This window comes from Lagenorhynchus albirostris, chromosome 15 (assembly GCF_949774975.1).
Source record: "Lagenorhynchus albirostris chromosome 15, mLagAlb1.1, whole genome shotgun sequence".
NCBI lineage: Eukaryota > Metazoa > Chordata > Mammalia > Artiodactyla > Delphinidae > Lagenorhynchus > Lagenorhynchus albirostris.
In genome coordinates, this window is record NC_083109.1 from 73,198,570 (window position 1) to 73,221,215 (window position 22,646).

Sequence of the window (22,646 nt, forward strand, 5' to 3'; positions counted from 1 at the left end):
TAATAAATTAAATTAATATAAATTATTTAGCTAGTTTCCTGATTGCTGAGCATATAGATTTTCTGATTTTCCTAAGTGAAATGGTTTCAATCAAGAGTTTTTTCTCCTATATAGTAACCTGTCAACTTCTCTCAAGGAGTCAGTGACTCATCAAGAATTTTGTGGCTAGAGTTTGTGGGAAAATGTGGTTTTCTGAGGTAGGCATGTGGTTTGGGGGTGGAGGGGCCCCTGGAATGAGACTGTCTGGAGGCCTAATTCTGTGTTTTTTTGGCCCCAGCATGCAGCATGTGGGATCTTAGTTCCCCGCCCAGGGATCGAACCCGTGCTCCCTGCCTCAGAAGGGCGGAGGCCTAACTGCTGCACCGCCAGGGAAGTCCCTGGAGGCCTAATTCTAGTTCTTGCCTGGCCTCCAGCATGAGGTGTGACCTCTGGGAGTGTGGTCCTTAGGATCTTCAGGAGACCCCTAGGTCTCTGAGAGGGCAAACACATTGTATCTCTGTTAGGCATTCCCAGGACCTGCAGTGAGGAGGCATGGATGGAAAACTCCCCTGAGTTTTTACTACTTTTTTTCTTCAATCACTGAGTAACTACCTACTGTGTGAGTGATACATATAGATAGACACACACTAGAAGTTTTTTAAAGGTAAGGAATATTTATGCTTTATTTGGTTGAACGATAGACTTTAAAAATAAAAACTTTTTTTTTTTTTGCGGTACGTGGGCCTCTCACTGCTGTGGCCTCTCCCGTTGCGGGGCACAGGCTCCGGACGTGCAGGCTCAGCGGCCATGGCTCACGGGCCCAGCCGCTCTTCAGCATGTGGGATCCTCCTGGACTGGGGCACGAACCCACGTCCCCTACATCGGCAGGTGGACTCTCAACCACTGCGCCACCAGGGAAGCCCTAAAAATAAAAACTTTTTGACCATCACATTGGATAAAAGGATATAAAATATTCATAGCAAAATTAAGTATTTGTATACTAAGGTATTTGCTGTTTGGCTGACTTTCTCTAATGCCTCGGGACTATTTATATGCCTGGAAAATTTTGTGTTCATCCTTTTATTTTTGAACTTAGTATACATAGTTACGGAAAATGGAGTTTCTTCCACATCATCTTTTTGAGATAGTGTCAGAATTTCCTTCTTTTTACAGCTGGAAATATTGAGGTTTAGAGAAGTTAGCTAATAGGTCTTATAGCAATTCAGTAACAGGACTGGAAAGAGGATAATTTGCTAGCTCCCAAGTGAATACTACAGTTTAAATTGTTCATTGACTTTGAAGGCTGCTCAGTTTTCTTGGACCAGAGTTTAGCTTTTCAGAACAGGACTTGAGTCAGTAACATAGGTTAAACATAGGAGAATTTGAGCAATTCTGTTTGTCATTGTGTTCGTAAGAGTTAACTGTGTGGCAGTTAATAGGCACTGTTTGCTTGGACTCTTTTGTGCATGTGTGAGTCTCTAAGGAAGGTCTGTCAGTAGATCATTTTGTTCTGTTTATTCAGAATTTGATTTTCTGAAGTAGTTGTTTGTGTCCATTAAATTGACTCAGCAAGTTAAGCAGATTTTACAGGTTAAATTTCAAATAGTACGTCAGCTTCAGTCAGCTAATTCATGACTTAAGGAAATTAAGTGACTGCCTTCCTGTAAGTATAGATTCAGACAGTCTTTAAAATTCACTTGGAATATTTGCTTTAAACATCTGTCAGTAAAATCAGTACCATTCTAAGTCCTACAGGAGAGTATGAAGTAAAAAAACATTGGAGGAGAATGTCCTCAATTACAAGTTATACTAATGTATTTTTTTTTAACTTCATGGAATTCTTTAGTTTTACATCTCCATTTTTCTCAACTTTTTACCTTGAAAAATTTCAAACCCATGGAACAGTTGCAAAATGAGCATCTCAAGTTCCTTTATATCCTTACCTGGGGTCACCATTTGTTAACATTTTTGATATATCTGCCTTCTCTTTGTTACACATGCCTACATTCTCTCTCCACACACACTCTTTACTGAACCAGTTCAGAGTTGTAGAGATGTCATTTTATCAGTCTTAAAAAGACATTCTCCTGTGTAACTGCAATACCATCATCACACCCAGGGAATTTAGTGCTGATATTACCACTATTATTAAAATGCAACCTATATTAAAATTTCTCCAATTGTCCTAATAATGTTTTATCTGGATTTTTTAAAAAAATTGATTCAGGATCCAATCAAGAATCACACATTGCATTTAGTTGTCAAGGTTCTTTAATCTCCTTTACTCTGAGAACAGTTTCTTAGCCTCTTTTTGTGACATTGACATCGTGACAAATGATAGTGATATTTGAAGAATCTAGGCCAGTTGATTTGAAGAAGGTTTCTTAGGTTGGGTTTGTCTGATTATATTCTCATAACTACATTTTCTGACAGGATTGCTATAAGGGATGTTTCCTTCTCAGTGCATCACCTCATCATTATTGGTGCTGTTAAATTGGATAACTTGATTAAGCTGATGTCTGTCAAATCTCACCATATCCTGTTCTCAACAACCTGCCACTTCGTGGTGGTTACAGTAACTTCTTCAGGATAAAAACTGCCTTCAAAAAAAATTTCCCAATACACACAGTTCATTTAGGACTCAATGAAAGGCAGATACTGTACTCGTTGACATTTAACTGAATAAAGGAATGCCTAGCATATTTTGGCATTTACTCCATTAGTATTTAGCTGGGTAAAAAAATTATTTATCTTCCTAATAAAAGAATCAATAAATAAATCAGCTTCTGCCCACCAGAATGCAAGACGCTGTACGTTTTAAACATCCATTGTTCTCCTGGCTCCAAAACACAGGTTCATGAAAATATACATGAAAGAGAGTTCCTTTCCTTCTTTGTATATTGGCTCTAGAAAAGGCAGAAGATGTTCTTTGGATTCTTGTAATTAACAATATTGACTTGGGCAGTGGGGCAGTAATTTGGAAGAGACAAGGACAGATTTCCCAGGCCATGGAATAATCTACATGACAGAGGGGGGCTGTGATTTGGAAATGAAGTTGTCACCGTGGCACCTGGGATGGATCCACTGGCCTTGAGGAAAAATAACATGTAATTTTTCTCACCCTGTTCCAGGAAGGGATGTTTTAGTTCCCCTGAATGTTAGGGCATGAAGGGAGTTGTAATTCAGTTTCAAGCAAAGATAGGAGGAGGCCTTGTGGGGTGACTTCCTGATTAAGTAGGCAAAGATGACATGTGGTTTGATTTGTCATTTTCAATTTTATTTATTTATTTATTTATTTATTTATGGCTGTTTTGGGTCTTCATTGCTGTGCGCAGGCTTTCTGTAGTTGAGGCGAGCGGGGGCTATTTGTTGCAGTGCATTAGCTTCTCATTTTGGTGGCTTCTCTTGTTGCGGAGCACGGGCTCTAGGTTTGCAGGCTTCAGTAGTTGTGGCGCACGGGCTTAGTTGCTCTGTGGCATGTGGGATCTTCCTGGACCAGGGCTTGAACCTGTGTCCCCTGCATTGGCAGGCGGATTCTTAACCCCTGTGCCACCAGGGAAGTCCTGTCATTTTCAGCTTTAAATGAGCCATATCACGTACTCTAATTATGCATTATCCTTCCTGTGTTAGGTTCCATTTATTTATTTATTTAAAAATTTTAATTTATTTATTTCTGACTGCGTTGGGTCTTTGTTGCTGCACGCAGGCTTTCTCTAGTTGCGGCGAGTGGTGGCTACTCTTTATTGCAGTGCGTGGGCTTCTCATTGCGGTGGCTTCCCTTGTTGCGGAGCACGGGCTCTAGATGCGCAGCCTTCAGTAGTTGTGGCACTCTGGCTCAGTAGTTGTGGCTCACCGGCCGTAGAACGCAGGCTCAGTAGTTGTGGTGCACAGGCTTAGTTGCTCTGCGGCATGTGGGATCTTCCCAGACCATGTCTCGAACCCATGTCCCCTGAATTGGCAGGCAGATTCTTAACCACTGCGACACCAGGGAAGTCTCCTAGGTTCCTTTTAAGTATGGTGTTCTTTGTGACCTGAGTTCCATTGTGGTCATTTGGGCAAAGCAGCACTTTTGTGAAATCCTGGCTATTTGTTGAATGACCAGTAGCATTTGGTAAGCTTCATGTGCTGATTTGATTAAGTGCTGACATTACTGTGCTGATGACCTAAGGCCTAGGTTGAAGCCTGCGTTAACCACCTGCTTGTTTTGCTTTATTTATTGACTGGGGAAACCACTCATCTATTTGGCTCATGTTTTTGAAATTTTGTGTCCTCAATTTCATCATATAGCCCCATTCCTAGTTTAAGAACAAACAGTAATCTTTGTTGTACATTATGTCAAGTCCATACTCCTTCCTGAAGTTTTAGGATTCTGCATTACTGGTTTCCATTTGTTCAATCCTGTTTTATTTTTCACAATCCCATAGTTATTGTCCACTTCAGTTAGGCTTTCTACTGTGTGCCCTTGAGCAAGTTTTTAAATCTCTGAGCCTCAGTTTCATCATCTATAAAGAAGGAATCATAATAGCTCCTACGTCACAGGGTTTTTAATGAGAATTTAAGTGAGGTGATATCTTTTAACAGTAATAGCCTTCGTTTAGGAGAACCTAATAAGTACCAAGAACTGTGTTACACTTTTAAAATTTGTTTTCCTTTCATCCTCAGAACGGCTTTATGAAGTAGGAAGAAGCGGTGGTTGTGGTGGTGGTAGCCCAGGCAGTAGTGACAATAGATGGTATTTATCGAGCACATACTGTGTTCCAGGTACTTTACATGTTTCAACTCAATCCTGTAACAATGTTACAAGGTTGATACTACAGTTGCCATTTTATAGATGAGGAAATTTAAGCATAGAGAGGTTAAATAACTTGCCCAAATTCACATAGCTACTGGTTGGTGGAGCTGGGTTTAGAATCCAGGCTACATTTCTAGGTACTAGTTATCTGCATTTTTTGTTTTATATGGGGATGCTTAACGGGGGTTAATTAACTCACTGAAACTCACATACCTTGTAAGTGGCAGAGCTGGAATATGAACCTAGATTTGTCTGATTTCAAAACTGTATTCTTTTAAAATTGAAGTATAGTTGATTTACAGTGTTTCAGGTATACAGCAAAGTGATTCAGCTATACATATATATATTATGTATATATGTATTCTTTTTCAGGTTCTTTTCCATTATAGATTATTACAAGATATTGACTGTAGTTCCCTGTGCTGTACACTATACAGTAGGTCAAAACTGTGTTCTTAATTATTATACTGTACTGCCTCCAGACTGTTAAAAACAATAAGTGCTTTCTGATGTGATACTGTAGAATGGATCAGTTGTAATTTAATTCACGTCACATTGCTGTGCTCATTCATACATGAAAGGTGACGTTTTGCCTTGATTGACCATTGCCAGTGCTCAACACCTGAACTCTAGTGGTTGAGTTGATAGAAAAGATGAACACCTTGGGAGTTTTGTGGGTATCTGGCAGGATTCCAGATGTTGCTGGAATTTCCAGTAGTGATGTTAGTGTTAAGGGTCCCATTTCTGGTGATTCAACAGGAGGACTTGGCTGCCCAAAATGTCAATAGCTGATGGAAGGCAGATGGTACTGTAGAGAGGACATGGCTGTGGGATGAGGTGGCACTCTGTTTCTCCAGTTAATTCTAGCACCCTCTGTTTATTGACATCCCCCTACTCCTGTGGTTTTGCCCCCGTGTTCTTCCTGTAACTAACTTCCCCTAGATATCTGACTTCTCAACTTTTGCCTGCTTGGACCAGGGATAAGGATAGTATTTTAATCACCTACTTGGTGTTGGATGTGTGATGTACTGTGGCTGTTAAAAGGAGAATTTGCTCTGAATTTGTTCATCGCCAGCTAAACCAGTAAGACTTAGGACGTTTCTCAATTTTAGGTTGTAGTCCCCAAATTTCTGAACTGTGCTACTGAATCTTGACAGAGGGATTATTTTGTAGATATTTAATTCCCACAGAGGGATGTGAGCCCAGACTGATGATAATTTACTTTATTTTGCAGGAAGGATGCCAGCGCTGCGCTGCTCAGTAACTATGAGGTAAATAGCTTTGGACTATTGTGTTTTCCTCTCTGATCGTTTGCCCTTTGCTTCTGAAGATTATTCAGTTCGTTTTGGTTAGAAATGACTGAATTCCTTTAGATTTGCCACTTTAAAATAGGAGAGATGGCACCATCTGGTGGACCTTGGAATAGTCTTAGCTTGGTAAATTATATACAGTAATTCAGGGAAGCTGGGAAGCCTTTAGTTTACTGTAGGCAAACTTCTCCAAATCCCAAAGATTTTAGATCTTCATTTGGGATGCCTTCCTGTGATGGAAACATCAGTTTTGGAACTGTTTCTGTTTGCAGAAGTTTTCCATTAAAATGCTTAACGCCTTTTCCTAATTACCACTCTTTAGCTGTAAAATGCTTTTATAAGTTATTATTTTGATCCTCATAATAGTCTCATAAGTATTAACACCTTCATTTTGGAAGTGAGAGTTTAGTGACTCACCATTACGAATAACTTAGTAGGAAGTAACAGGTTTGGAATTTGGGGGCTTGAGGATTGGGTTGCTGGGGAAAGAAAGGAAAGAAGTTGGTGAGAGGGAGGAGAGAACATTATTTTTGCCTACCTTCTATTTTGCCTGAGTGTTGTTTGGTACTAGCAAAACTATCTGATAGGTTGACTCCAGGTATAGAAAAAACCATTCATATATTCACTGTCCATTTTTCTTATGCCAGAGTCTAAACTCAGGAAGACTTAGAGGAGATTTGAGTCTCCATTTTGTGATATATGTAGAAGGCAGTAGATTTAACACAGTGGGCCATATTCTTTTCTTCCTAAAGGTTCATCTTAAATGGTTGCTGCTCATAATAGGAAGGAAATGGTTGTTGGTCAAGCCGTTGGCTTTTTTGTGTGTGTGTGTGTGGTATGCGGGCCTCTCACTGTTGTGGCCTCTCCCGTTGCGGAGCACAGGCTCCGGATGCGCAGGCTCAGCGGCCATGGCTCACGGGCCCAGCCTCTCCGCAGCATGTGGGATCTTCCCGGACCGGGGCAGGAACCCGTGTCCCCTGCATTGGCAGGCGGACTCTCAACCACTGCACCATCAGGGAAGCCCCAAGCCGTTGGCTTTTAGGAACCTCCTCCAGCTTAGACTCTGGACAAGGTGTGTAGTGTTTTATCCATTGGGGAAACATTGCATTAATTGGGTCTCATGCCCCTATTTCTGAAAGGAATGACAGGCAGGGGATGGGTTGCGTTTTATCTAGTCGTTACTGTGTTTATGATCCTATGCTTCTCTCAGTTCTCTGGTATAGTCTCTAAAACAGGAGAGAGATTTCCTCCCCTGACCCTTCTTAGCACTAATACACATGTGTTTCTACCTTGTGGAGAAAATTTACTTCTAAAGTTATATAGCAGTTTTTCTTTCTTTCTTTTTTTTTTTTTTTGTAAACTACTTTTATCGCTTGCTTCATAATTTTTCTTTTCCAGAAATAAAATAGATTTTCATGTTAGAGAAGCAAGATCTTTTTAAAAAATAATTGATTAATTTATTTATTTTTGGCTGCGTTGGGTCTTCATTGCTGCACACGGGCTTTCTCTAGTTGCAGTAAGCGGGGGCTACTCTTTGTTGCAGTGCGTGGGCTTCTTACTGCAGTGGCTTCTCTTGTTGTGGAGCACAGGCTCTAGGCACTCAGGTTTCAGTAGTTGTGGCACACGGGCTCAGTAGTACTGGCTCGTGGGCTCTAGAGCGCAGGCTCAGTAGTTGTGATGCACGGGCTTAGTTGCTCCGCGACATGTGGGATCTTCCCGGACCAGGGCTCGAACCCGTGTCCCCTACATTGGCAGGCGGATTCTTAACCACTGCTCCACCAGCGAAGCCCGAGAAGCAAGATCTTTAAAAAAAACAAACAAACAAACAAACAAAATATATATATATATATATGTGTGTGTGTGTGTATATATATATATATATATATTTTAGGAAAATTTTTTAAAATTCAGGTACAGTCAGCATACAACATTATATTAGTTTCAAGCATACAACATAATGTTTTGATATTTGTATATATTGCAAAATGATTACCACAATAAGTCTACTTAACATCACTCACCATATATAGTTACATAATTCTTTTCTTCTTGTGTTGAGAACTTTTTAAGATTTACTCTTTTAGCAACTTTCAAATATGCAATACAGTATTATTAACTGACGTTGCCATGCTGTACATTATATCCCCATGACTTACTTAGTTTATAACTGGAAGTTTGTAACTTCTGACCACCTTCATCCAGTCTGCTTACTCCCCCCGCTGTCTCTGGCAACCATTTGTTCTCTGTATCTATGAGCTTGGTTTCTGGTTTCGGTTTTGTTTTTGTTTTTGTTTTAATTTTTGGCCATGCTGCGTAGCATGCGGGGACTTAGCGCCCTGACCGGGGATCGAACCCACGCCCCCTACAGTGGAAGCATGGAGTCTTAACCACTGGACTGCCAGGGAAGTCCCTTCTTTTTTTTCCTTTTCTTTTTTAGATTCCACGTATAAGTGATACCATACAGTATTTGTCTTTCTCTGACTTCTTTCACTTAGCATAATGCCCTCAAGTTCCATTCATGTTGTCACAGATGGCAAGATTTCATTCTTTTTTATGGCTGAATAATATTCCTTTGTATATATATGCCACAATTTCTTTATCCATTCATCTGTAAATGGACGCTTTAGTTTATTTCCTTACCTTGACTATTGTAAATAATGCTGCAGTGAACACGGGGGTGCATATATCCTTTCGAATTACTGTTTTTGTTTTCTTTGGATAGTCACCCAGAAGTGGAATGCCTGAATCATATCGTACTTCTATTTTCAATTTTTTGATGATCCTTCATACTGTTTTCCATAGTGGCTGCACCAATTAACATTCCCACCTATAGTACACAGTGGTTTCCTTTTCTCCACATCCTCCTCAATATTTATTTCTTGACTTTTTAATAATAGCCATTCTAACAGGTGTGAGGTGGTAATCTCATTGTGGTTTTTATTTGCATTTCCCTGATGATTAGTGATGTTGAGCATCTTTTATGTACCTGTTGGCCATCTGTATGTATTCTTCGGAAAAATGCCCGTTTTTAAATTAGATTGTTTGTTTGTTTTGTTCTGGAGTTGTATGAATTTATATATTTTGGATATTAACCCCTTATCAGCTACATGATTTGCAGATATTTTCTCCCATTCAGTAGGTTGCATTTTGTTGATGATTTTCTTTGCTGCACATCAGCTTTTTAGTTTGATGTAGTCCCACTTGTTTATTTTTGCCTTTGTTATCTTAGCTTTTGGTGCTAAATCCAAAAAGTCATTGCCAAGACCAATGTCAAGGAGCTTACTGCCTGTGCTTTCTTCTAGGAATTTTATGGTTTCAGGTCTTACATCATCAAGTCTTTAATCCATTTTGAGTTAATTTTTGTGTGTGGTGTATATAGTGGTCTAGTTTCATTCTTTTGCATGTGGCTGTCCAGTTTTCCCAACACCATTTATTGAGGAGACTGTTCTTTCCCATTGTGTATTCTTGGCTCCTTTATCATAAATTAATTGACCATATATGTGTGGATTTATATCTGGGCTCTCTATTCTGTTCCATTGATCTCTGCATCTGTTTTAGGCCAATACCATACTGTTTTGATTACTATAGCTTTGTAATGTAGTTTGAAACCAGGGAGTGTGATGCCTCCAACTTTGTTCTTCTTTCTCAAGATTGCTTTGACTATTCTGGATCTTTTGTGATTCCATACAAATTTTGGGATTGTTCTATTTCTGTGAAATATGCAGTTGGAATTTTGATGAGAATTGCGTTGAACCTGTAGTTTGCTTTGGGTAGTATGGACATTTTAGCAATATTAATTCTTCCAATGCATGAACATTTATGTGTGTCTTCTTCAGTTTCTTTCATCAGTGTCTTATAGTTTCCACTGTACAGGTCTTTTGCCTCCTTGGTTAAATTTATTCCTAATTTTATCTTTTTTGTTGCAATTATAATAAATAGGATTGTTTTCTTAATTTCTCTTTTAATAGTTTGTTATTAGTGTATAGAAACATAACAGATTCCTGTATGTTGATTTTGTATCCTGCAACTTTACTGAATTCATTTATTCTAACAGTTTTTTGGTGGAGTCTTCAGGGATTTCTATAAGTAATACCATGTCATCTGCAAATAGTGACAGTTTTACTTTTTCCTTTCCCATTTGGATGGCTAAATTTTATTCCTTTTCTTGCCTAATTGCCCTGGCTAGGACTTCCAATACTATGTTGAATAAAAGAGGCAAGAGTGGGCACCGTTGTCTTATTCCTGATCTTAGAGAAGCTTTTGGTTTTTCACTGTGGAGTATGATGTTAGCTCTGGGCTTATCATGTATGGCCTTTATTATGTTGAGGTATGTTTCCTCTATACCCACTTTGTTTAGAGTTTTGATCATAGATGTTGAATTTTGTCAATTGCTTTTTCTGCATCTATTGAGATGTTCATATTATAGGAAAATTTACTTTCAAATACTCAGAATATTATTTTTGAGAGCCAAGGAGATCAGTTATATGGTGTGTATTGGTAGGAAACACTTGAAATAGTTTATGTAAACAAATGAATTTGCAGTATTTGACTTAGATAAAAAAGCATTTTTATTTTTTTTTTTTAAATTTATTTTAATTAATTAATTTATTTGGGCTGCGTTGGGTCTTTGTTGCTTGCTGTGTGTGGGCTTTCTCTAGTTGTGGTGAGTGGGAGCTACCCTTCATTGCGGTGCACTGGCTTCTCATTGTGGTGGCTTCTCTTGTTGCGGAGCACGGACTCTAGGCACACGGGCTTCAGTAGGTGTGGCACGTGGGCTCAGTAGTTGTGGCTCGTGGGCTCTAGAGCACAGGCTCAGTAGTTGTGGCACACAGGCTTAGTTGCTCCATGGCATGTGGAATCTTCCCGAACCAGGGCTCGAACCTGTGTCCCCTGAATTGGCAGGCAGATTCTTAACCACTGTGCCACCTGGGAAGCCCAAGAGCATTTTCAACAAGTCACATGCTTCTCGGACTTATTTGCTCTAATGCAAGAGTTTGGGGGAGGGTTTATGAGAAGAAAAGAGATATTATTCTCTTCATCCTTTAAAATCATTGACCTTGGAATAGATACATTTCTCAAATTTACTTATGGAAATCTTTTGTATATCTCTTCCTAGGTGTTCCAGTTACTAACTGATATGAAAGAGCAGCGTAAAGAAAGTGGAAAGAATAAACACAGTTCCGGGCAACAGAACTTGAATACTATCACGTATGAAGTAAGCCTAGGTTTTTGGAAGTTCTACCCAAACTGCCATTGAAGGGGGTTGGTTTATCTTGCTGATGACTGGCCACTGAATCATGACTACCTATTATCTGATTTGAGTAGGTTTACTGTAACCCAGTTTTTATCCTGTTTATAGAAGTGGAAAGAGTTTGGCCAATTGCGAGTGTGAACCAATTGCAAAGTCAGAGGAGGGAATAATTAAAAGTCTGCCATCACTTCTAATACCAATTGCAAGTCGGGGAGACCCACGACCACCCTCAGGTTCAATAATTCACTGGAAGTACTCACGGAACTTGCTAAAAGCTATTATGTTCACTGGTACAGGTTATTACAAGGAAAAGATACAGATTAAATTTGGCCAGGGGAAGAAGCAAATGGGGCAGGTGCCAGGAGAAATACCAAATGCAGAGCTTCCACTGTTCTCTAATGTGGAGTCAGAGCACATTTCTCTTGAAATCAGTGTGTGTTAATACACACAGAATATTGCCAGCCAAGGAAGCTCGGCCAAGCTTTGGTGTCCAGAGTTTTTACTGGGGCTCCATTACCTAGGCATGATTGAATGATTGATTGCCTATGTAGTTCATGTTAGCCTTCAGGTCTACTGATACTGCATGTCCCAAAGCCCCTACTCTAAATCTCATTGTTAAGACCATCCAGTAGGACATAAGGCCCCCAGACAAAGATACTCCTATTAGATATAATGTTCCAGGAGCATGGAGATTACCTCCCAAAAGCTGAGGGCAAAGTCCAGACTCTCCGTTTTAGCGAAGCCAAATTCTTTATTACAGAGAAAGTGATACTTTTTATGGTAGAAAACTTAGAAAGTACAAAAAAGCATAAAGAAGAAATCAAAAGTAATTCATAATCTTAATATCTAGTTGATAGTTTGTTGCATTCTCTCCCAATCTTATGCTTAAGCTGTTGTATTTGTTATATAATGTTTGATTTTTATATCTGTCATTTTGTTTTTTCTTGTTATTTGCTTTCAATTTTGATTTTGTCTTTAAAGAGGTTTGGATTTAACTCTTTTAATTTTTCTTTTCAAAGACATTTTTAAACTTGCATTAATGTATCATAATCTCTTTTAAGGAAAATAAGGAATTTAACACTTTCGTCACCATTCCTTCCCATCTGATTTTTTTCATTTAATTGTGTGTTTAGAACCCTACAGTTCATTTATTCATTCGTGTTCTTTCACATTATATAGTTCATCTCTTTCAAAGAAGGAAATAAAGATTGTTGGTAATTAGTTTTATACACGTTTCAAACTATCAAGCACCCTTAACTACACAGTTAATTAGTTTATGCTCACTATCACTCTATTAATTTTTTTTAAATTTTAATTAATTAATTTATTTTTGGCTGCATCGGGTCTTTGTTGCTGCACGTGGGCTTTCTCTAGTTGCAGCGAGCGGGGGCTACTCTTCGTTGTGGTGCATGGGCCTCTCATTGCAGTGGCTTCTCCTGTTGTGGAGCATGGGCTCTAGGCACGCAAGCTTCAGTAGTTGTGGAGCACAGGCTCTAGAGCACAGGCTCAGTAGTTGTGGACCACGGGCTTAGTTGCTCCGTGGCACGTGGGATCTTCCCTGACCAGGGATGGAACCCATGTCCGCTGCACTGGCAGGCAGATTCTTAACTACTGTGCCACCAGGGAAGTCCCCACTCTATTAATTCTTAAGTTCTTGCTTTTAATTTTTAGTGCCTTAAGGAAAGTTACTTTGGTAATAAATGTGCCCTTCTCATTTCGTGATACAGAGTACATGGTATCAGTGTCTTATTACTGATGCTGTTAACTTTGATAACTTGGTTAAGGTGGTGTCTGCCTGGTTTCTCCACTGTAAAGTTACTGTTTTTCCATTTCCATATTCTGTTAATTAGCAAAGCGTCACCTAGTCCAGCCCACATACAAGGGGAAGGGGAATAGGCTTCATCTCTTAAGGGAGGGATATTAAAGAATTTGAGGACACACATTAAAACTACCACAGTAATTAATAAATATTTTGGGGAAGCTGCTTTGAGACTATGCAAATATCCTACTTCTTAAGCTTTTGCCCATTAATTTTAGTATTCATTGGTGGATCCTTCCTGCATTAATTATTCCTATGGTGCGATTGCCCAATGGTGATTTATTTCCCTCATTCTATGTTTAATTGTTAGAATTCTTTGTAAGAAAGAGTTGTTCCTTCTAATCCATTTATTGGGTCATTTATATATGGACTTAAGGCTATTTATTTTATTCTTCGGGTTCCCTGTCTATAAAAAATTGATACATGATAACACAGTTGTCAGACTGAGTTTTTTCTTTAAGATCAGAAAAGCTTTATTCTAAAATTTCAGTAATCTTTTTGTTCTAGCTACTGGTTTTATTTTTGAGGAATTCCCATTATATGAAGATTGAGTCTTCTGAAGGCATTTGTTTTACAAAAGATTTTTGAAGCAAAATTTTAGAATACTAAATTATAGCCATTGGCTTCTCTTTTTGTCATTTGGGGTTGTTTGTCTTATGCTTGCCTTTCCCTTTTTTTTTTTTGTAGACATTAAAATACATATCAAAAACACCATGCAGGCACCAGAGTCCTGAGATTGTGAGAGAATTTCTCACAGCAGTGAAAAGCCACAAGTTAACCAAGTAAGTAAAAATAATCTTAAGTGGGAAAAGACTGACACATAATGAAAATGATAGCTTATAAAAGTCATCCTCAGCAACTGTGTATTTATATTGGGTTGGGTTTTGAATTGTAATCAGTACACAGGGCGTAGGGTCATGGTATTGTATAAATTTATTTATTGATTTATTGATTGATTGCTGCTTTGGGTCTTCGTTGCTGTGTGCGGGCTTCTCGTTGTGGTGGCTTCTCTTGTGGAGCACGGGCTCTAGGTTCGCGGGCTGTAGAGCACAGGCTCAGTAGTTGTGGTGCACAGGCTTAGCTGCTCCGCGGCATGTGGGATATTCCTGGATCAGGGATCGAACCTGTGTCCCCTGCATTGGCAGGCGGATTCTCACTGCGCCACCAGGGAAGTCCCAGGGTCATGGTACTGTAGATGAGACAACTGAGACTTAGACACTGGGATCCTTCTAGAGCCAGAAACAGAATATAGTGGGCTTTTTAATCTCAAAAATGTTTCCCAAAAATCTTCCCATAACCCCTTCCCAGCATTCAGACTAAATTCTTTGAAAAACGGGATTCACAAATTGAAGGGCTTTTTATAAAGTTGATGAATTAAGTCATTTCACATTTGTGTTTGTTTGGGGCAAAAATGGCTTGATAATATTTTGTCTGCTCTTCTACTGCCCATTTACTTTCTTGGTGACTTTCTTGAATAAGTTAAGTTTGTAGGAATTAAAAACATTAAGAATTAGATCAAAAGTTTCCATGAGAAGAAAACTAGCCATAGTCTTTAAAATTGATACTAGAGCTGATAAATCCAAAAAGCTTTTGTCATTCATTGAGAATAATCAATAATTTTCTTTTGGAGGAAACATTTGGTGTTAGTTCAGGCGCACAGTTGATACACTATCAGTAAACTAAGTGCCCTTTTCCCCTTGCCTCTCTTCTCTAAATGAACTCTGAAGACAAACATCTTTCAAATGTGTGCATATGTGTGCTTGTGTGTATGTTTACAGTTTGTTTTATTTTTGTGAGAAAATACACATAACATAAAATTTACCATCTTAACCATTTTTTAAAAAATTTATTTATTTTTTTGGCTGCGTTGGGTCTTTGTTGCGGTGCGTGGGCTTCTCATTGCAGTGGCTTCTCTTGTTGCGGAGCACAGGCTCTAGGCACACGGACTTCAGTAGTTCTGGCACATGGGCTCAATAGTTGTGGCTTGCAGGCTCTAGAGCATAGGCTTAGTAGTTGTGGTGCATGGGCTTAGTTGCTCTGTGGCATGTGGGATCTTCCTGGACCAGGGCTCAAACCTGTGTCTCCTGCATTGGCAGGCGGATTCTTAACCACTGCGCCACCAGGGAAGCCCTACCATCTTAACCACTTTTTTTTTCCATCTTAACCACTTTTAAGCCTTCAGTTCATCTATATTAAGTATAGTGTTCACATTGTGTGTAACCAATACCCAGAATTTTTTTTTTAAATTTATTTGGTTGTACTGGGTCTTTGTTGCAGCAGGCAGGCTCCTTCGTTGCAGCTCATGGGCTCCTTAGTTGCGGCTTACTGGCTCCTTAGTTGTGGCTCACAGGCTCCTTAGTTGCAGCATGCGAACTCTTAGTTGAGGCACACATGTGGGATCTAGTTCCATGAACCTGGGCCCCCTGCATTGGGAGAGTGGAGTCTTCACCACTGCGCCACCAGGGAAGTCCCCAGAACTTTTAAAATCTTACAAAACAATATGTATACCAATTACACAACTCCCCATTTCCTGCTCTCCCCAGCTCCTGACACGACCACTCTGTTTTCTGTTTCTGTGGATTTGACTATTCTGTATACCTCATGTAATTAGAATCATATAGTATTTGTCTTAAAAAAAAAGTCTGAATATTATTTAATATTGTTATCTTTTTATTTTAACCATTTTTAAGTGTGTGATTCAGTGGCATTAGATATATTTAATTGTTGCACATCTCTGCCATCCATCCACAGGACAGTTTTTCATCATGCAAAACTAAAACTCTATACCCATTAAACAATGACTCCCCATATTCCGCATCCTCTAGCCCTGGTAACCACCAATTTGCTTTATGTCTCATGAATTTGGCTACTTTAAGTACCTCATATGAGAATCATACAGTATTTTTTCTTTTGTGACTGGCTTATTTCATTTATTATGTCTTCAGGGTTCATTGATATTATAGTATGTGTCAGATTTTCCTTCCTTTTGAAGTCTGCATAGTATTACATTTCATGTATATATGACATTTTGTTTATTCATTTATCAACTGATGTATACCTGGGTTGTTTCCACCTTTCGGCTGTTGCACATAATTATGCTGCTATGAACATGAATGTACAAATATCTCTTTGAGACCCAGCATTCAGTTCTTTTGAGTATATACCCAGAAGCCACGTTTGCTGGATCTTATGATAATTCTATTTTAAAATTTTTGAGGAACTGCCATACTGTTTTCCATAGTGTCTGCTCCATTTACATTCCCACAAACAGTGCACAAGGGTTCTAATTTCTCCAGATCCTCATCAACACTTCTTATTTTATCTTCTCCCTTTTGTTACAGTTGTCATATTTATTACATCTATATATGTTGAAAATAGTGTTTAGCAGTGTTTTATTACTTACGTTCTATACTTCTACATATTTTAAAGAACATAAGAGGACAAAAACAGTCTTTTATATTTACCCAGAATTTTGCTATTTCTTTTGCTCTTCATTCATTCCTGTTCCATGTTTACTTTTTATCATTCAGCCTGAAGAACTTCCTCTATCGTTCTTTTAGAACAGGCCTGCTGGCTACAGTTTTCTTTCAAATGAGAATGTTATTATTTTCTTTCATTCCTGAAGGATAGTTTCACAGGGTTGAATGATCTTTTCTTTCAGCACGTTAAAGATGTTAGTTCAGTGTCTTCTGATTGCCATGGTTTCTGATGAGAAATCTGTGGTCATGCCAATATGTAATGTATTATTTTCCTCTGACTGTTTTCAATACTTTTCTTTATGTTTGGTCTTTGAAGATTTGATTATGATATATATATATAATATATATATATATATTTTTTAGTTTATCTTTGCTGAGCTTCTTGATTATGTAAATTTTTGTGTCTTACCCAATTTGTGAAGTTTTGGGTCATTGTTTCTTTAAATATTTTTTTCTGCCCCAGTGTCTTCCTCTTTTCTTTTCAGAACTCCAAAGAAACAACTGTTAGAACTCTGATAATTGTTCTACAGTCCCCAAGCCTCTGTTTTTTATGTTGTTGTTTAAAGACAAGGAAACTTTTTAATTGAAGTATGGTTGATTTACAATGTTGTGTTAGTTTCAGGTATACAGCATAGTGATTCAGTTATACATACATACATATATATATATATATATTCTTTTTCAGAATTATTTTCCATTATAGGTTATTACAGGGTATTGAATATAGTTCCCTGTGCTATATAGTGGGTCCTTGTTGTTTATCTGTTTTATATATACTAGTGTGTCTGTTAATCCTAAATCCCTAATTTATCCCTCCACACCTTTTCCCTCCTTTCCCCTTTGGTAACCACAAGTTTGTCTTCTATGTCTGTGAGTCTTTTTCTGTTTTGTAAAAAAGTTCATTTGTATCTTTTTTTTTTTTAGATTCCACATATAAGTGATATAATATGATATTTGTCTTTCTCTGTCTACTTCACTTAGTATGATAATCTATTGGTCCATCCATGTTGCTGCAAATGGTATTATTTCATTCTTTTTTATGGCTGAGTAATATTCCATTGTTACACACACACACACACACACACACACACACACACACACACACACACACACACACACACACACACACACACACACACACACACACACACACACCACATCTTCTTTAACCATTCATCTCTTGATGGACACTTAGTCCCTTCTGGGACTCCCAAACTGTATATGTTGGTCCACTTCTTGGTGCTCCAGAGACCTCTTAGGCTTTGTCCACTTTTCTTTAATCTTCTTTTTTTCTGTTCAAGTTCATCGATTCTTTGTTCTGCCTGTTCATATTTGCCTTCAAATCCCTTTAGTGTTTTTCATTTCAGTCATTGTACTTTCCAGCTCTGGAATTTGTTTTGTTTGTTTGGGTCTCTTATTGATATTACCATTTTGTTTATACATTGTTTACTTTCTCCACATCTTCCTTTAATTCTAGGAGCATCTTTTTTTTAATTAAAAAAAATTAATTAGCTAATTAATTTTTGGCTGCATTGGGTCTGTTGCTGTGTGCGGTTTTCTTTAGTTGTGGTGAGCGGGGGCTACTCTTTGTTGTGGTACACGGGCTTCTAATTGCATTGGCTTCTCTTGTTGTGGAGCACGGGCTCTAGGCACACAGGCTTCAGTAATTGTGGCTTGTGGGCTCTAGATCACAGGCTCAGTAGTTGTGGTGCACTGGCTCAATTGCTCCACAGCATGTGGGATCTTCCCGGACCAGGGCTCAAACCTGTGTCCCCTGCCTTGGCAGGCGGATTCTTAACCACTGCGCCACCAGGGAAGCCCCTCATTCTTGGAGCCTCTTTTAAGACGGTTGTTTTAAAGCCTTTGTCTAGTAGACCGGCCATCAGGTTTTTTTCAAGGACGTTTTCTATTTATTTTTTTCCTTTGAGTGGGCCATACTTAGTTGTTTCTTTGTTTACCTTGTGATTTCTTGTTGAAAACTGGACATTTGATCTAATAATGTTGTAACTCTGGAAATCAGATTTTCTTCCTTCCCCTAGGCTTGCTGATTTTTGTTTATTGTTTGCTATTTTTGTCTTATAGGCTGTTTCTGTGCTACAGATCAGCTTGAGGTATAAACCCAAGGTCTTCTCAGGTCTTTTCTGAGTGTGCCTCTTTCCCTAGGCATGCACAGTCACTCTGATTTTTCCCATATATGCAGTTATTTTTGAATGCCCCAGCCTTTAGTGTCTGAACTTTAGGGAGGAAAAAAAAAAAAGAAGGGTTGGGGGAAAAAAGGACACCAGCCCTTTAAATTCTAAAAGTCACTTCAGCTGGAGGGGGAGGTGCAACAACAATGGCTGCTGCCCCTTTGCTTGCACCTCTGATCAGAAGCTCTAGTCAGTGATTAGAGCACAGATCCTTGATATTTGGAGGACAGGGTACTTTTTGCCCTCTGTAGCTTCCACAAGCTGTGTACAAGCTGCTCCAGGAACGTGGGCACAGCTGCCCGCCCCTGGAGTTGGGGGATGGGTGCTGCTACTGTGCTAAGATCTAAAATTGACCAAAATTAACTGCTTTTTACCTTCCAGAACTTCCCCTGGAAGTTGCAAGCCTTCAGTAGACTTCAGAGTTTCAAAATAGTTAATATCAGACAGATTGCAGGAGTACAGTTGTTTTCTAGGCAGGGAGACAGATTGCTGGTACTTCCTACTCTGGCACCTTTGCAGAATGTTTTTTCTTTTAAAGACTTCATGTTTTTAGATCAGTTTTAGGTTTATAGCAACGTAAGGGGAAGGTGCAGAGATTTCCCATATGTTCCATCCCCCTCACATCCATAGCATCCCTCATTATCAACATCCCCCATCAGAGTGGTAAATTTGTTATAATCAGTGAACCTACATTGACACGTCATTAACACCAAAAGTTCATAGTTTATATTAGGGTTTACTTGTGGTGGTGAACAGTTCTTTGGATTTGGACAAATCTGTAATGACGTGTATCCACTGTTATGGTATCATACAGATTATTTTCTCTGTAAATCCTTGATGCTTATCTATTTTATGTATAGTAATTTGTATCTGTTAATCCCATACCCATAATTTGTCCCCTCTCCTTCCCCCTCTCTTTCGGTAACCACAAGTTTGTTTTATATATCTGTGAGTCTGTTTTGCATATGTATTCATTTGTATTATTTTTTTATTTTTAATTAAAAAATTTTTTTGGCCATTCCGTGCAGCATGCAGGATCTTAGTTCCCCAACCAAGGATCGAACCCATGCCCCCTACATGCAGTGGAAGCATGAAGTCTTAACCACTGGACCGCCAGGGAAGTCCCTGTATTATTTTTTTAGGTTCTGCATATAAGCGATATTGTATAGTATTTGTCTTTCTCTGTCTGACTTATTTCACTACACATAATATTCTCTAGGTCCATCCACGTTGCTGCAAATAGCAGTGTTTCATTCATTTTTTTTAGCTAATACTCCATTGTGTGTATATGTGTGTGTGTGTGTATATGTATATATATGTGTGTGTGTATATATATATACATACATATACACACACACACACACATATACACACACACATTTTAATCCGGTCATCTGTTGATGGGGCACTTGGGTTGCTTCCATGTCCTGGCTATTGTAAGTAGTTCTTTTGCCCATTTTAAAAATTGGGTTATTTGTTTTTTGGTTTTTTTTTTTTTGCGGTACGCGGGCCTCTCACTGTTGTGGCCTCTCCCGTTGCGGAGCACAGACTCCGGACGCGCAGGCTCAGCGTCCATGGCTCACGGGCCTAGCTGCTCCGCGGCATGTGGGATCTTCCCGGACCGGGGCACGAACCCGTGTCCCCTGCCTCAGCAGGCGTACTCTCAACCACTGCGCCACCAGGGAAAGCCCTGGTTGTTTGTTTTTTTATTGCTGAGTTTTAAGAATTCTTTCTGTGTTTTGGATAACCGTCCTTTATCACGTGTCTTTTGGAAATATTTTCTCTCAGTCTGTGGTTTATCTTGTTTTCTTGACTTTGTGTTTCATAGAGCAAATATTTTTAATTTTAATGAAGTCTAATTTATCAATTATTTCTTTTGTGGATTGTGTCTTTGGTGTTATATCTAAAAAGTCATTCCATATGCAAGGTCATCTAGGTTTTCTCCTGTGTTATCTCCTGGGAGTTTTATAGTTTTGCATTTTACATTTAGGTCTAGTTGTCTAGATGGTTGTTGTCTAGGTGGTGGGGAGGCAGATTCCTGGTTCTTCCTACTCTACCATCTTCCCTGAATCCTCTCTGTTCATTTTCTTCCCTCTTTGTTGTTCAAATGGGGTAATTTCTACTGAACTGTCTATATGTTCGCAGACTCTTTTCTTCTGTCAACTCTATTTTGTTAATTAAGCCTACATAGTGAATTATAAAATTTCCTATATTTTTCAGTTCTAAAATTTTCATTTGTTTACTACTTATAATTTCTGTCTTTTTCCTGAGAACTTTTATTATTCCATTCATTTCAAGAATGTTTAAAAAAAAAGAATGTTTGTGTATATCTCATGTTGTAATAATAGCTACTTTAAAGTTTTTGTCTGATAATTCCAACATCTGGGTCATGATAGATTTGGTATCTGTTGAACTTTTCCCTTGAGAATGAGTGATATTTCCCTCATTGAGATAATTTTAGATTGTATCCTGAACATTTTGAATATTATATTGTTTAGAACTCTGGATCCTGTGAAATGCCTCTGGTTAATGTTGCTTCTTTTGGTTTCTTTTAGCAGGTGGTCGTCCAGTTATGTTCACACCTCAAGTCTGTCTTGGCTTACATGGCAAGGATTTCAATATCAGTTTAGATTTTAAACTGTTTGTTCTGCTGCTTTGGATCTTTTTTGCATATGAGACTGGAGTTATGTTTTAACTTGTTCACTTCTCAGTGTGTTTGCTGTGCTGGGTCTCTGCTCTTTGTTGTTTGGGGCTGTTCTACACATGAATAGCTTGGGCTAAACCTAAGATTTGTGCTGATTGGTACTCAAATTTAGGGAAATCCTCTCTCTTGCTCTTCTCTCTGGGATTGCCCCCAGACTCTCAGGCGCACATGTGCCCCCTTTTTTAGGCCTCTGCCACAAGTACTAGATTTCTGTCATCATTTTAGCTGCCTTTGTTTGCATTTGTTACTGGTGCCACCCTTGGAGCAAAGAAGGTAGGAAAAAAGAGGAGAGGGGAAAAAAAGATATTCCTTGGCACTCTGGACCACAGTGGCTCCCTTCCTGGATATACCCGCTGCTAGGGCTCCCTGAGGAACTGCCCTCGAGTTGTGGGCTTTACCTAGATCTCCAGATCTCTGGGGCCCCTTTTCCCAATCTTCTGGCCAGAAAGATGGAATTTCTCTTGGAGTTTCAGCTCCATGTGAAACTACTGCTGTAGGGCAGTACTGCTAAGGGCAGTCCTGAGGATCAGGGCTTATGAGAGAAAGGAGGAAAAGAAAGAAATTCACATCCATCCCCCACACCAATTAGTTCTTTTTTCTTTTTTTAAAAAATATTTATTTTAGGGCTTCCCTGCTGGCGCAGTGGTTGGGAGTGCGCCTGCCGATGCAGGGGACGCGGGTTCGTGCCCCAGTCCGGGGGGATCCTGCGTGCCACGGAGCAGCTGGGCCCATGGGCCGTGGCCGCTGGGCCTGTGCGTCCGGAGCCTGTGCTCCATGGCGGGAGAGGCAGTGAGAGGCCCGTGTACAGCAAAAAAAAATTATTTTCTTTATTTATCTTTGAACGCATCAGGTCTTAGTTGCAGCACAGAATCTTCGTTGCAGCGTGCAGGCACTTTGTTGCGGCACGCGGGTTTTTCTCTAGTTGTGGTGTGTGGGCTTCAGAGTGCAAGGTTCTTCGCTGTGGCACGTGGGCTCTCTAGTTGAGGCGTGCGGGCTCAGTAGTTGAGGTGCGCGGGCTTAGTTGCCCGGCGACATGTGGGATCTTAGTTCCCCAACCAGGGATTGAACCCGCGTCCCCTGCATTGGAAGGCGGATTCTTAACCACTGGACTATCAGGGAAGTC

At 39.4% G+C, this 22,646-nt stretch overlaps 1 protein-coding gene across 7 annotated transcripts in view; it reads left to right on the forward strand.

Moving 5' to 3' along the window:
- CRCP (CGRP receptor component) overlaps window positions 1–22,646 on the forward strand; it is a 79,391-nt gene that overhangs the window by 42,854 nt on the left and 13,891 nt on the right. For 3 of the 7 annotated variants that reach the window (XM_060123204.1, XM_060123208.1, XM_060123202.1), the window contains 2 exons: window positions 11,198–11,296; window positions 13,839–13,933. In XM_060123204.1, coding sequence (XP_059979187.1) covers window positions 11,198–11,296; window positions 13,839–13,933 — 194 coding nt within the window. Of the gene's footprint in view, window positions 1–4,677; window positions 4,741–5,143; window positions 5,208–6,005; window positions 6,043–11,197; window positions 11,297–13,838; window positions 13,934–22,646 lie in introns of those variants that run through there. The other 4 variants (XM_060123206.1, XM_060123205.1, XM_060123207.1 and 1 more) reach the window with 3 other exon arrangements.